Below are 16,455 nucleotides of genomic sequence, written 5' to 3'. Positions count from 1 at the left end.
CTAGGAGGTGGGTCCAAAAGGATCTTGCTGTGATTTATGTCATAGAGTGTTCTGCCTATGTTTCCCTCTAAGAGTTTGATAGTTTCTGGCCTTACATTTAGGTCTTTAATCCATTTTGAGCTTATTTTTGTGTATGGTGTTAGGGAGTAGTCTAATCTCATACTTTTACATGTCCCGGTCCAGTTTTCCCAGCACCACATATTGAAGAGGCTGTCCTTTCTCCAGTGAACATTCCTGCCTCCTTCATCAAAGATAAGTTGACCATATGTGCGTGGGATTATCTCTGGGCTTTCTATCCTGTTCCATTGATCTATATTTCTGTTTTTGTGCCAGTACCACACTGTCTTGATTACTGTAGCTTTGTAGAATTGTCTGAAGTCCGGGAGCCTGATTCCTCCAGCTCTGTTTTTCGTTCTCAAGATTTCTTTGACTATTCGGGGTCTTTTGTTTTTCCAAACAAATTTTGAAATTTTTTGTTCTAGTTCTGTGAAAAATGCCAGTGGTAGTTTGATAGGGATTGCATTGAATCTGTAGATTGCTTTGGGTAGTAGAGTCATTTTCACATTATTGATTCTTCCAATCCAGGAACATGGTATATCTCTCTTTCTATTTGTATCATCTTTAATTTCTTTCATCAGTGTCTTATAATTTTCTGCATACAGGTCTTTTGTCTCCTTAGGTAGGTTTATTCCTAGATATTTTATTCTTTTTGTTGCAATGGTAAATGGGAGTGTTTTCTTGATTTCACTTTCAGATTTTTCATCATTAGTGTATAGGAATGCCAAAGATTTCTGTGCATTAATTTTGTATCCTGCTACTTTACCAAATTCATTGATTAGCTCTAGTAGTTTTCTGGTAGCATCTTTAGGATTCTCTATGTATAGTATCATGTCATCTGCAAACAGTGACAGCTTTACTTCTTCTTTTCCAATTTGGATTCCTTTTATTTCCTTTTCTTCTCTGATTGCTGTGGCTAAAACTTCCAAAACTAAGTTGAATAAGAGTGGTGAGAGTGGTTAGCCTTGTCTTGTTCCTGATCTTAGTGGAAATGGTTTCAGTTTTTCACCATTGAGGATGATGTTGGCTGTGGGTTTGTCATATATAGCCTTTATTATGTTGAGGAAAGTTCCATCTATGCCTACTTTCTGCAGGGTTTTTATCATAAATGGGTGTTGAATTTTGTCGTAAGCTTTCTCTGCACCTATTAAGATGATCATATGGTTTTTCTCCTTCAATTTGTTAATATGGTGTATCACGTTGTTTGATTTGCGTATATTGAAGAATCCTTGCATTCCTGGAATAAACCCCACTTGATCATGGTGTATGATCCTTTTAATGTGCTGTTGGATTCTGTTTGCTAGTATTTTGCTGAGGATTTTTGAATCTATGTTCATCATTGATATTGGCCTGTAGTTTTCTTTCTTTGTGACATCCTTGCCTGGTTTTGGTATCAAGGTGATGGTGGCCTCGTAGAATGAGTTTGGGAGTGTTCCTCCCTCTGCTATATCTTGGAAGAGTTTGAGAAGGATAGGTGTTAGCTCTTCTCTAAATGTTTGACAGAATTTCCCTGTGAAGCCATCTGGTACTGGACTTTTGTTTGTTCGAAGATTTTTAATCACAGTTTCAATTTCAGTGCTTGTGATTGGTCTATTCATATTTTCTATTTCTTCCTGAGTCAGTCTTGGCAGGTTGTGCATTTCTAAGAATTTGTCCATTTCTTCCAGGTTGTCCATTTTATTGGCATAGAGTTGCTTGTAGTAATCTCTCATGATCTTTTGTATTTCTGCAGTGTCAATTGTTACTTCTCCTTTTTCACTTCTAATTCTATTGATTTGTGTCTTCTCCCTTTTTTTCTTGATGAGCCTGTCTAATGTTTTATCAATTTTGTTTATCTTCTCAAAGAACCAGCTTTTAGCTTTACTGATCTTTGCTATCGTTTCCTTCATTTCTTTTTCATTTATTTCTGATATGATCTTCATGATTTCTTTACTTCTGCTAACTTTGGGGGATTTTTCTTCTTCTTTCTCTAATTACTTTAGGTGCAGGGTCAGGTTGTTTAATCGAGATGTTTCCTGTTTCTTAAAGTGGGATTGTATTGCTATAAACTTCCCCCTTAGAACTGCTTTTGCTGCGTCCCATAGGTTTTGGGTGGTTGTGTCTCCATTGTCATTTGTTTTTAGGTATTTTTTAATTTCCTCTTTGATTTCTTAAGTGATCACTTGGTTATTAAGTAGTGTATTGCTTTGCCTCCATGTATTTGTATTTTTTACAGATCTTTTCCTGTAATTGATGTCTACTCTCATAGCATTGTGGTCGGAAAAGATACTTGATATAATTTCAATTTTTTTAAATTTACCAAGGCTTGATTTGTGACCCAAGATATGATCTATCCTGGAGAATGTTCCATGAGCACTTGAGAAAAATGTGTATTCTGTTGTTTTTGGATGGAATGTCCTATAAGTATCAATTAAGTCCACCTTGTTTAATGTATCATTTAAAGCTTGTGTTTCCTTATTTATTTTCATTTTGGATGATCTGTCCATTGATGAAAGTGGGGTGTTGAAGTCCCCTACTATGAGTGTGTTACTGTTGATTTCCCCTTTTATGGTTGTTAGTATTTGCCTTATGTATTGAGGTGCTCCTATGTTGGGTGCATAAATATTTACAATTGTTATATCTTCTTCTTGGATCGATCCCTTGATCGTTATGTAGTGTCCTTCTTTGTCTCTTCTAATAGTCTTTATTTTAATGTCTATTTTCTCTGATATAAGAATTGCTACTCCAGGTTTCTTTTGATTTCCATTTGCATGGAATATCTTTTTCCATCCCCTTACTTTCAATCTGTATGTGTCTCTAGGTCTGAAGTGGGTCTCTTGTAGACAGCATATATATGGGTCTTTTTTTTGTATCTATTCAGCCAATCTGTGTCTTTTGGTGGGAGCATTTAGTCCATTTACATGTAAGGTAATTATCGATATGTATGCTTGTATTCCCATTTCCTTAATTGCTTTGGGTTCATTATTGTAGGTATTTTCCTTCTGTGTGTTTCTTGCCTAGAGAAGTTCCTTTAGCATTTGTTGTAAAGCTGGTTTGGTGGTGCTGAACTCTCTCAGCTTTTGCTTGTCTGTAAAGGTTTTAATTTCTCCATCAAATCTGAATGAGATCCTTGCTGGGTAGAGTAATCTTGGTTGCAGGTTTCTCTCCTTCATCACTTTAATTATGTCCTGCCACTCCCTTCTGGCTTGTAGAGTTTCTGCTGAGAGATCAGCTGTTAATCTGATGGGGATTCCCTTGTGTGTTATTTGTTGTTTTTGCCTTGCTGCTTTTAATATGATTTCTTTGTGTTTAATTTTTGACAGTTTGATTAATAGGTGTCTTGGCATGTTTCTCCTTGGATTTATTCTGTATGGGACTCTCTGTGCCTCCTGGACTTGATTAACTATTTCCTTTCCCATATTGGGGAAGTTTTCAACTATAATCTCTTCAAATATTTTCTCAGTCCCTTTCTTTTTCTCTTCTTCTTCTGGAACCCCTATAATTCGAATGTTGGTGCGTTTAATGTTGTCCCAGAGGTCTCTGAGACTGTCCTCTGTTCTTTTCAATCTTTTTTCTTTATTTTGCTCTGCATCAGTTATTTCCACTATTTTATCTTCCACCTCACTTATCCGTTCTTCTGCCTCAGTTATTCTGCTATTGATCCCATCTAGAGTATTTTTCATTTCATTTATTGTGTTTTTAATCGATGCTTGATTCATCTTTAGTTCTTCTAGGTCCTTGTTTACTGCTTCTTGCATTTTGTCTATTCTATTTCCAAGATTTTGGATCATCTTTACTATCATTATTCTGAATTCTTTTTCAGGTAGACTGCCTATTTCCTCTTCATTTGTTAGGTCTGGTGGGATTTTATCTTGCTCCTTCTCCTGCTGTGTGTTTTTCTGTCTTCTCATTTTGCTTATTTTACTGTGTTTGGGGTCTCCTTTTTGCAGGCTGCAGATTCGTAGTTCCCGTTGTTTTTCGTGTCTGTCCCCAGTGGCTAATGTTGTTTCAGTGGGTTGTGTAGGCTTCCTGGTGGAGGGGACTAGTGCCTGTGTTCTGGTGGATGAGGCTGGATCTTGTCTTTCTGGTGGACAGGTCCACATCTGGTGGTGTGTTTTGGGGTGCCTGTGGCCTTATTATGTTTTTAGGCAGCCTCTCTGCTAATGGGTGGGTTTGTGTTCCTGTCTTGCTAGTTGCTTGGCATAGGGTGACCAGCACTGTAGCTTGCTGGTCATTGAGTGAAGCTGGGTGTTGGTGTTGAGATGGAGATCTCTGGGAGATTTTCGTGATTTGGTATTATATGGAGCTGGGAGGTCTCTTGTGGACCAGTGTCCTGAAGTTGGCTCTCGCACGCCAGAGGCACAGCACTGACTCCTGGCTGCAGCACCAAGAGTCTTTCATCCACCCGGCTCAGAATAAAAGGGAGAAAAAGTAGAAAGGAATAATTAGTAGAAGAAAGAAAGAAAGAACGAAAGGAGGGAGGGAGGGAGGGACGGAGGAAGGAAAGAAAGAAAGAAAGGAGGGGGTGAGGGAGGGAGGGAGGAAGGAGGGAAGGTAGGAAAATTAGAAAGAGATAAGATAAAGTAAAATAGAATAAAGTATGATATTATATAATAGCGTTATTAAAATAAAAAATAATGATTAAAAAAATTAAAAACAAAACAAAACAAACAAATTAGAAACAAGAAAAAAAACGGATGGATAGAACCCTGGGACAAATGGTGGGAGCAAAGCTATATAGACAAAATCTCACACAGAAGCATACACATACACTTTCACAAAAAGAGAACAAGGGGAAAAAAATCGTAAATCTTGCTCTCAAAGTCCACCTTCTCAATTTGGGTTAATTCATTGTAAAAAGAGGAAAAGGGGAAAAATCATAAATCTTGTTCTCAAAGTCCACCTCCTCAATTTGGGATGATTCGTTGTCTATTCATGTATTCCACAGATGCAGGGTACATCAAGTTGATTGTGGAGCTTTAATCCGCTGCTTCTGAGGCTGCTGGGAGAGATTTCCCTGTCTCTTCTTTATTCTCACAGCTCCCGGTTCTCAGCTTTGGATTTGGCCTCTCTTCTGCATATAGGTCGCCAGAGGGCGTCTGTTCTTCGCTCAGAAAGAACGGGGTTAAAGGAGCAGCTGCTTCGGGGGCTCTGGCTCACTCAGGCCCGGGGGAGGGAGGGGCACATTGTGCGGGGCGAGCCTGCGGCAGCAGAGGCCGTCATGACGTTGCACCAGCATGAGGCACGCCATGCGCTCTCCTGGGGAAGCCATCCCTGGATCCCGGGACCCTGGCAGTGGTGGGCTGCACAGGCTCCCCAGAACGGGGGTGTAGACAGTGACCTGCACTCTCACACAGGCCTCTTTGCAGCGGCAGCAGCAGTCCCAGCATCCCGCGCCCGTCTCTGGGGTCCACGCTTTTAGCCGCGGCTCGCGCCTGTCTCTGGAGCTCCTTTAAGCAGCGGTCTTAATCCCCTCTCCTCGCGCACCAGGAAACAAAGAGGGAAGAAAAAGTCTCTTGCCTCTTCAGCAGCTCCAGACTTTTTCCCTGACTCCCTCCGGGCTAGCCGTGGTGCACTAACCCCTTCAGGCTCTCTTCCCTCAGCCAACCCCAGTCCTCTCCCTGCGCTCGGACTGAAACCCGAAACCCGAGCCTCAGCTCCCAGCCCCGCCCACCCCGGCGGCCGAGCAGACAAGCCTCTCGGGCTGGTGATTGCCGGTCGGCACCGATCCTCTGTGCTGGAATCTCTCCGCTTTGCCCTCCGCACCCCTGTTGCTGCGCTCCCCTCCGCTACTCTGAAGTTTTCCCCCTCCGCCACCCACAGTGTCCGCCCGCGAAGGGGCTTCCTAGTGTGTGGAAACCTTTCCTCCTTCACGGCTCCCTCCCAATGGTGCAGGTCCCGTCCCTATCCTTTTGTCTCTGTTTATTCTTGTTTCTTTTGCCCTACCCAGGTACGTAGGGAGTTTCTTGCCTTTTGGGAGGTCTGAGGTCTTCTTTCAGTGTTCAGTAGGTGTTCTGTAGGAGTTGTTCCACGTGTAGAAATATTTCTGGTGTATCTGTGGGGAGGAAGGTGATCTCCACCTCTTACTCTTCCGCCATCTTCCCCCAGCTCCCTGTCCCTGCTTTATTTAAATGTAGTCTTCTACACAAGTCTAAGTTTCCAAAAATATATTAAAAATATTTTAGAAAATCATTATTTAATATTTAAGGAATCTGGGAAGGATTTGACTCTTGTTTAACAGAATATAATTCTGGTTAATACACAGAATCAACAGAGGAGCCGAAAGTTCGTAGCCACAGCACTGAACCAATACCAAAGTTGGACAACAAAGAGAGAGGACATCATGGGGCATCTTCCTCCAGAGAGCCTATCAAAGCTCAGGAATGGGATGGAACACCTGGGCCCCCTGTGGTCACCAGTAGAATGGGAAGATGCTCTGTGAGCCCCACCTTGCTAGCAGGAAACCACAGCTCAGGTAAGAAAGATAATGTTCTCCTAGACGGTAAGTCCTTGGGTGTCTAGAAGCTGCTTTTATGAAATTATCACTTAGAAAACCATAACCACAGATATCTCTGTCTCTACTCATAGAGACAACATAAATAGCCCTGCACACAAAAGGAGGTAACAGTATGTGGCACACTACAGGGAACATTCTTCACATGGATGATAGAGGAGTGAATGGTGCTTTTCAGAGCTGTGCAATGCAGCAGCCTTTACAACTCCAACTGTCTTGCACTAAATTTCTTTAAAAAAAAGAATCCTTGGGGTTCATCTAAAGCAGTTTTCATTTATAAAGTTGAAGTAACTTAGAGTTTATGCCTCCTTTTCTTCAAAAAATTCTAGACAACTGGGAAAAAATGAATAGGAAGTAAAATTGAGGATAAAAATGTAGCAAAGACGATATGAAGGCAGTAGAGAGAGTAAATATTATGAATCATTTGATGTATCAATAATAAGCTGAAGAGAGTAACTGGTCATTGGGCAAGGTACTAAGTTTCCCTGTAGGTCAAAAGAGCTGGAAAATTATAATCTAACACATCTTTAAATTCACAAGTTGAAATTAAAATCTGTGATGTAATTTTGCATTGTTAATAGATAAATATTATTAAACATCAATTTTTAAAAGGCAGAATATGTGTGCTTTGAACTGATTGATCTATATGGTGGACTCAGAGAGCTGTCAATTGAAATAAACAGCAAATAATCAAGCAACCACCTGTAGTTTTCAGATTTCTATTCCTTAGGAGTGTTAGGGCTCTGAAGAAAAGACCAATTCTTTAATGTTTTTTCAACTCTGATATTCATCTTGGAAAGCAATTAGCATGAGTTTAGCCTGTGGTCTCTCTGACAGTCACACGCAAGTTAAAACTGGAACAGTGGGGCTTCCCTGGTGGCGCAGTGGTTAAGAATCCGCTTGCCAATGCAGGGGACGCGGGTTCGAGCCCTGGTCCAGGAGGAGCCCACATGCCACAGAGCAGCTAAGCCTGTGTGCCACAACTACTGAGCCTGCACTCTAGAGCCCGCGAGCCACAACTACTGAAGCCCACGTGCCTAGAACCCATGCTCCGCAACAAGAGAAGCCACCGCAATAAGAAGCCCGTGCACTGCAGCTAGAGAGAAAACCTGCATGCAGCAATGAAGACCCAACACAGCCTAAAAAACAAAAACAAAAACAAAAACTGGAACAGGATGAATGATCTCTATATTGGGGAAAAGATGTTTCTAGAACAATACCCAGGCAGAGGTAGAGCAACAGCTTCCTCAGACTGAAAATGTAACTAAAAGCTTTGGTGATGGAGCCATATCATGTATCATATGGGTAATCAACAGCGTGAGTTCAACTCTCAGAGAAGGAACATTATGTGAATTTAGCAGAACTCTAAAAATATATTTTTGGTAGTAAAGTATAAATATCTACAGGTATATGAGAAGAAGATATCTGTGCATTTTGTCAGAAAGAAAAAAAAAACATAGGGAACAAATAGCATTTTGTATAAATAAAAAAATCCACTCTCAAAGAAGGTTGACATCTCTATTCAGTTGGGAATTGTGATTAGTTTTAGGTTTATTAGTAGTATATTTTTAATGATTATCTAAGTCTGTACCAGTTCTATCCAAAAAAACCATGAATAGTATCTGCTCCTATTGTGACCACGGGTATTTTATAAAATCCAGAAGCATTAGCTGAGTGTTTATTATGTAAAATAGCCACTGTTCTAGGATCTGTGAATACAGTGATGAGTAAGACATCCTCATATTTGGGAGCTCAAAGGCAAGTGCAAGACAGATGAATGGATCATTGCAATAGAATGTGTTATATACAAATAATATGCAACACAGAGGAGAAATTAATTTTTCTTGGGAGGGTGTGATTTCATGAAAAACAACCAGAGGCTTTTGGTGGTTAGATAAAGTAATCATTGCTTGAGGAGGTAACATTTTGAGGTAGAGCTTGAACCATCAAGAGCTGCTCACCTGGAGGACACAGAAGAAATAAGTCAGCCTTCTAAAAGAAAATCTAAAACACTACAGGATGGAACCTTTGCTGTGAAGGGTTGGGGAAGGTTGAAGAAAGTGCAAAGTAGGGTGGGACCAGATAGCAAGAATCCTGAAGGGCCTTGTGCATTAAACAGAAATGCATTCACTGTTACTACCAATTAACAGTGGCTAAAGTAATACTGGCTTCTGTTAACTCTCCATAGTGCTGGGTCTGGAGGTAGGCAGTTGCAGGAGTCTTGTAACTGTTTAGTGATATCATTGAGGACCCAAGGAACTTTCTATCCTTCTAACTCTTCTCTTCTGCTACCCTTGATGGTTATATTTGTGATCACAAGCTGAGGAGACATTTCTGGACATCATGCTCCTTCAGATGCTCTCTTTGATCTACTTGGCCAGATCTGGGAAACATCCGCGAGGTCAATCACTGAATGAAGAGGAGTGGGATTTCCATGGGCTTATAGAGGGCCTTTCTTTCCCTTAAATCAAGGGAACTCTGCCTTATACCTGGAAATGAAATCAACAATCTATTTGCAGGGATGGGGAGGGAGTGTTGCATAAGCAATGGACAGTTATCTGCCCCATCATGGTTAGGTTTTGAACATTATGTGGAGGACTTTTGTAGTCATTTGAATATTTTTAAGATAGATATAATATAATTCAGTTTTCATCATGAAAGATCCAATGGTAACTCCAAGTCTTCAAGCATGGGTGACTGGGAGACCATTTACTCAGACAGAGATAGTCAGCATTGTTAATGAGTCCAAGCTTTTACTGCTCACTGCACGACAGGCCAATAAATTGAGAGACAAGTTGTTGGGGCAAGGAATAGTGACTTTATTTGTAAAACCAGCAGACCCAGAAGATGGTGGACTAGTGTGCCAAAGAATCTTCTTTCCTGAATTAGATTTCCAGCTTTTTTTATACTAAAAGGGGAGGGGTTGTGGCTGGTTGTTGGAAACTTCCTGGTGCCAGAATCCTTTGTACCTGCAGCTGTACAGATAGGTCTGGTAACAATGTTCCTATAATTCTCCAACAAGACAAATGTTTTTCTGTTCTGCAACTTTTTACCTTTGTATGAGTGGAAAAGCATTATCAGAGCCTTGAGAATGGGCTATTTTATTCCAATTTTGAGGGGAAGAAGAGAAAAGGCAAAATATTTGTTATATTGGTAGTTTTAATTTTTCTAAAAAGAAAGAGGCTAAAATGTGCCAGTTCTATACTAGAAAATGGCATAATTCCACTAGCAAAAAAAGGTATAATATTGATATTTGAATATAAAGTTCACGCACCTTTGGGGTTTTAAACAAATGGTGTACTCCTTAAAGAATAATCCTCATCAGTGAGATGGCCTTTGTCCAGACTAGGCAAGTAACTATGTGAAGAGAACATTTTGGACTTGCTTTTTTGGAACAAAAGAGAGTGAGTCAGTATTTACTCTTCATCTCTCTTCTCTTCATACTTCATTATTGTTCCTTGACGCGGGGCCACTGGACTATGAATCCCCTTCCTACACTACACTAGAAGTGCAACCGATAACCCTCTTCCCTAAACAAGGAGGTACTCAGCTCCACACCTAATGCTCAAGATATAAGAAGGTTCTACCAGTTCCACTTTTAAATCCCCCCCTCTGTGTCCATCAACTTTCTGCTTCTGGTTCTTTCTCTGTCTGTTTCACTAACACATACACACACACACACACACACACACACACACACGTGCACACATACAAAGGCATACCAACTGCTACCAGTCACAGACTATTTGCTTTAATAAAAGTAGTTTAGCCACTTGAATTGGTTGTTCTTAACAGCTCTTTTGAGGAAAGGAGGAAATGCTGAAGTAAGGTGGGTGAGCGTGTCAGGAGATCTCAGCTCTAATTAACAGTGAGTGCCACTGGTTGCTGCGGCACTTTATTCAAGTCACCGTTGTTTAGTAAATCAGAGATTCCCTAGTGGGAGAGTCTTGAAGGTGGTGGAGGACTGGAACCCAAATGCTTATGAGAAAAATTAGAAATTAGGGGCTTCCCAGGTGGCGCAGTGGTTGGGAGTCCGCCTGCTGATGCAGGGGACACGAGTTCGTGCCCCAGTCTGGGAAGATCCCACATGCCACGGAGCGGCTAGGCCCGTGAGCCATGGCCGCTGAGCCTGTGTGTCCGGAGCCTGTGCTCCGCTATGGGAGAGGCCACAATAGTGAGAGGCCCATGTACCGCAAAAAAAATAAAATAAAAATAAAAGTAGAAATAATACCAGTAATATTGTATTAATAAAAATTTAGATTTCAATTACTAAATCAATCAACAAATAGTTTGCAAGCTTGTATCTATCTCTGTTATAGTTTCTGGGGACAAAAACACATACACATACATACACACACTATAGGGTATATACAACATGAAACATGGTCTCTGCCACTCTACGATATTACTATGCTTCTTAATGACACAAAACTATTGAGCATAAATGAATTAGATTATAACTAAATGTATTATTTTCATTATTATCTACTTTTTACTCTACATTTAAAATCATTCAGAGAACAAAAAATGAGGGCAGGCTAGAAAAAGGATGGAGGGCTTAATGGGAGACATTGAGTCTTTAACCAGGATTGTATCAGGTCTGTTTAAAAATCATTTATTATTATTATTATTATTATTATTATTATTATTATTATTATTATTATTAATTGCATAGAAATATAGAGAGAGAACTTTCTATGTGGGATGAGGAAAATGAACAAAGGCTGAGGCAGACCTCTCCTGACTTGGGCCTGCCAGGCCTGCCTGACTGTAAAAGCAACTTTGGAAGTAAACTCAGAGGCCTTGGCTTAACACTATAAATGAGACAATCTTAAAATGACCTCAGTTTCTGTGTATTCAGCCTGGTGTGCTTTTGCTCTCTGAGAATGTCCACCATAGGATGCAGACTGAGATGCCTGGTGACAGGCAGGTAACATCAGTGAGTGAATTAGGAGAGGTGCCTTCTTCAAAACAGATACGTTTTGCTTCTACATTGCATACATAGAACTAGTCTTTGCTCTCACAAAGGAAAATATTTTCCCCACTTTTCTTGAAACTTGAAGTTCTTTTGGTCTAAGTTATGTATTTCCACATTTGTTAGAAGCATAAACCTGGAGACATATTTTGGCATTGCAAAGGAAATCTATTGCAAACTGATAACATCAGGATGGAATGATGGAAATGCAGGTGACCTGGGAAGTACTGAAGCATCTCAAGGGGACAAAAGCTACTCAGTACCAGTTGATGCTCGCCATGAGAGAGTCTCACCCCAAATTCCAAGATTTAATTACTGTAACATGAAATCTCTCAATTATTCAATAGAGCTAATTTTTTAAAAAACATTGAATCAAATAATGTTCTTCCTCTGGCTGAGTAAGACATAAAGAATGTCAATTTGCATTTTCTGGTTTGTATGACATATACACACTACTATATTTAAAACAGATAACCAACAAGGACCTACTGTGTAACACAGGGAACTCTGCTTAATATTCTGTAATCACCTAATGGGAAAAGGATTTGAAAAAGAATATATATATATATATATATATATATATATATATATATATATATATATATATATATATGTATAACTGACTCACTTTGCTGTACACCTGACACTAACACAACATTATAAATCAACTAGTATACAATATAAAATAAAAACTTAAAAAATAAATAAAAAATAAAAAAATAAATTAAAAAAACAGAAAACAAAACAAAATAGAATAAAATAAAGTAAAATCAAGCGATGACCAGTTGATGGAGGCATGCATTTGACCCTGAATCAGAGAGGCTGGGTTACAGCAGAAACAACAGGTGCCAGTAAATATATTGCCCCCCTGTTTTTATTTTCTAGAAACTGCAGCTCCTTGAGAAGGCTATGCTGAGAACAGGAGGGGCGATTAGAAAGAACCATATGACCTGTGATGGTCAAGAAGGGAGGGAGAATTTCTTAATTCTGGAAAAGGTACAGAGGTCTGGCATTCCATGAATAGTAAGGACCAGTGGCCTAATCCTTTCTCAGCATCCTGGCAAAGTGGCCCAGTCTCTGACTGGGGGGAAGGACAGTTAGGGTGAAGTTTCCAAGGAGTTTGCAGTGAGGCTGGACTTTCTGCTTTATGGTTCTGAACTCCAGAATATGGCATTTTATACTTCAAGGAGATAGTTATACTTGGAAGACAGACTCCAAGCTTCCTACACTGTTTAACGGTGTGGGATGAAGACAAAAGGTGCCATCTTGTACATTCTGATCTGTAGAACAGTTCTGGGCCTTTTCATGATCCATTGAAGGAAAGCATTTTCCACCACCATTCATGGGTCAGCCCTTCATATCCATGAGGAGTCCTGTGCACACAAGTTCAGAGAAGTGGAAAACATATGAATGTAATTTTAGTTGAAGAAAACAGAAATACACCATTTTTTGCACACCACATTTGTAGAATAATAGAGGAAGTTTTATGTTAATTGTAAGTGTGTGAATAAAGTATAATATAGTCATTGAGCACTGAGGTTTGGGCATCCAGAAGATCTGGATTTAAATCCAGACTCTGTTTTTATTAGTGATGACATCAGGCATGTCTCATCATCACTCTGACCTTCATCCACAAAAGATGGATGATAATAATACCTAACTCATAGATACTACTGCAAATTAAAGGTGAGAATTAAATGAGATAACATATTAACACACTTAGCATGATGTGTGGAATACAACGAATATTAAATAAATACTTGTTATTAGTATGATCCCACATACCTTTGCACGTATCTTTGCAGGAGAGCTTAGAGACTCACTCGTCTGTGGTAATGAAGGAAAGTTTCCTATGAGTAGTGGCATTTGAGCTGGACCTTGAACTGAGCAGAATTTAAACAGAGAAGGTAGCAAGAGAAGTAGAAAGGAGTCATGGGTTGTTTTGCTGGGAATGGTGAGAGCTCTGTCTCCAGCATGACATTCAGCACACCTGCACCCCAAACTGTGGTTCATAAGACATTTTCTACGCTAATTCATATTCTAACCATGTCTTTTAAGATGGGAAAGATCACAAAGATGTTAGGGTGTTAGCTAAAGACCTAAGAGTGGATCTCTGGGAAGAAGATTTAGCAGAATGGGGACCATTTACTAAAAGCAGCAGAAAACTAGGATTCAGGAAAGGGAACTGCAATTGAACCTAAGAGTCTAGTCTTTGAAAATTGATAATTACCAGTTGATTTATGAAATCCTGAAACATATTTACCATACTTTACTTGATAACCTGGAATGACTGGCTAACTTTGCTGATAAACCTCCTGGCAACCATAACTCAAAAATGTTCATATCCAGGAAGACTCCCATGTGCACAAGTTGGGCAGCAAGAATGAAAAACAGGCAAGAAGCAGGCATTGGGCAGCAGGACTGGGGATTGTGGAGCAGTACTTATAGCAATAATTCCTGGCAAACCATAATAAATCGATATAGGTTCTCTTTTTTTTTAAAGTAAGTCATGCTTTATGACAATGTTAATAAATTAACATTTTGGTGCTAATAGCTTCAGGAAATTATGTAACACAGCTGTGCCCCAGTGTCTCTATCTTTACAGAAAAGATAAAGGAAATCTCACCATGTAGGTTATTATGAGGATTAAACTCAGAAATGTATAGGAACGTCTGGTACAAGTCTGACTTGTAATAGCTAGTAGACCATGGCTTATTCTGTTCCCATTCAATTTTACTAGAAAGGTCTCTGATTTTTTTTCTAGGACTAAGACTGAATATTTCCTTTGGAAAGCTCAGCGCATTGCAAATATAAGGTTTTCTTTAGTTACACAGAGTATAAATTGGTTATAAGGCCACTACTAGTGCAACAACCTGTGCTTCATTTATTTGTACATTTTCCAACAAAGTTTTTTGGCCAGTGTAAAGGCCATTTTTGGATTCTCTTCAGTTTGCACTTGTGAAATTTGGAGAAAATATCAGGTGCAGGCTTTAAAACTTGCTTGCTGCATTATACGTAGCTATCAAAGAGTAATCTTAATTTCTCAGTGTTTCTTTTCTACTTGGTAGCAATGAATGGATTTAAAACCAGGTTAGCAAGGATATGGGTATCACAAGAAAATACCAATATCCACAAATGTATACATTTCTCTAATAAATACCCAACTTGACATTCATTCATCTATTAATTCAGTCATGCATTCCCTTTATATTCATTTAACAAAAGTTGATTCAGCATATACTCTGTGCCATGCAGGGACTAGGTGCTGGGGTTGCAAGATAAACGTGATAGACCAGACCCACCCCCCACCCCCAGAGCTCCTGGTCCAGCAGAGAAGACAGAGAATAAAATAACAGAGTCTTATAAATGATATGAGGAGGAAATGCTGGGAACAATCACATGATGCATTCACTGTCTAAAAGGAAGGTAATTCAGACAGGCTTCCTGGAGTAAGTGATATTAAATTTGGTACTAGCATGATGAGTAGGAACTAGACATGTAAGAGGGGATACAGTGGGGCTTCCCTGGTGGCTCAGTGGTTGAGAGTCCACCTGCCGATGCAGGGTTCGTGCCCCGGTCCAGGAAGATCCCACATGCCACGGAGTGGCTGGGCCCGTGAGCCATGGGCACTGAGCCTGCACATCCGGAGCCTGTGCTCCACAACGGGATAGGCCACAACAGTGAGAGGCCCACGTACCGCAAAAAAAAAAAAAAAAAAAAAAAAAGGGGGGAGGAGGGATAGGGTGTTCTCTGCAGCTCACTCACTGAAGTGTGGCTAAAAAGATTTACTTTTAGAACCTGATTAACAGTAAACATTTTAATATGGCTACATAATTCCCAAACGCTATTCTCTTTTCCCTCTTCCATTTTTTCACGTGGCCTGGCACCTTTGGGATGTTGTAGTTGCAGTAATGATCCCAATCATTTCCCTCTCCTTGTATCCATGCTCTTTGCAATGTGCTTTAATAGCTCCTTATCAAGAAGTAAGGTCTATTTCCTACCCCGTAAATCTGGGTTGGCCTTGAGTCTTGCATTGATGGATAGAGCAAGATGGAAGTAACTGTGTGTCAGTTCTGAGCCTCAGCCTCAAGAGGCCATGAATGCTTTATGTTCACTATTTCCAACCCTACCTCCACCACGTCAACAAACTTGAGCTAGCCTGTTGGAGAATGAGATACATATGGAGGAAAACCAAGAGTCCTCAGCCTTCAGCCAGCCAACCCCCAAGCATGTGAGAAAACACAGCATGAAAGAGCAGAAATGTGTACCTGACCCACAGCTGACCATGATGCATGAGTGAGCCCAGTCCACTCCAGAAAAACTACCCAACTGATCCATAGACTGAAGAACACAACTCAGCGAGTGTCTTTCTAACACACCGAGTTTGGGTGTAGTGTGAAATCATTAACTGATTATAGCTGCCAAGGTCTATTTGAATTTTGCTGGTTTTCCATCAGATGGAAATATTTTATTACTATTTGACTGAAGCATGCTTATTGAAAACCCAAAAGTCAAAGAAAAAAGTGAAAACCCACCCGTCTTTTGCTCCACCATCCCACTTTTCAAAGCATCATTTAAAAAAAATTTTTTTTTATTATTAGTTTCTGCTTTATAACAAAGTGAATCAGTCACACATATACATCTGTTCCCACATCCCTTCCCTCTTGCGTCTCCCTCTCACCCACCCTCCCTATCCCACCCCTCCAGGTGGTCACAAAGCACCGAGCTGATCTCCCTGTGCTATGCGGCTGCTTCCCACTAGCTATCTACCTTACGTTTGGTAGTGTATATATGTCCATGCCTCTCTTTCGCTTTGTCACAGCTTACCCTTCCCCCTCCTCATATCCTCAAGTCCATTATCAATTAGGTCTGTGTCTTTATTCCTATTTTACCCCTAGGTTCTTCATGACATTTTTTTTCTTAAATTCCA

General features: G+C 40.1%; 1 protein-coding gene across 1 annotated transcript in view; it reads left to right on the top strand.

Annotated features, from left to right (window-relative positions):
• Positions 1–16,455, top strand: part of NYAP2 (neuronal tyrosine-phosphorylated phosphoinositide-3-kinase adaptor 2) — a 256,266-nt gene that overhangs the window by 176,199 nt on the left and 63,612 nt on the right. Inside the window, exon 4 of the mRNA XM_060107303.1 lies at positions 6,302–6,511. Within this exon, the coding sequence (XP_059963286.1) occupies positions 6,302–6,511 (210 nt within the window). The remainder of the gene's footprint in view (positions 1–6,301; positions 6,512–16,455) is intronic.

Source organism: Mesoplodon densirostris, chromosome 8, assembly GCF_025265405.1.
Source record: "Mesoplodon densirostris isolate mMesDen1 chromosome 8, mMesDen1 primary haplotype, whole genome shotgun sequence".
Taxonomy (NCBI): domain Eukaryota; kingdom Metazoa; phylum Chordata; class Mammalia; order Artiodactyla; family Ziphiidae; genus Mesoplodon; species Mesoplodon densirostris.
Note: the sequence above shows the minus strand (reverse complement) of the source record. Positions and strands in the feature narration are given on the sequence as shown.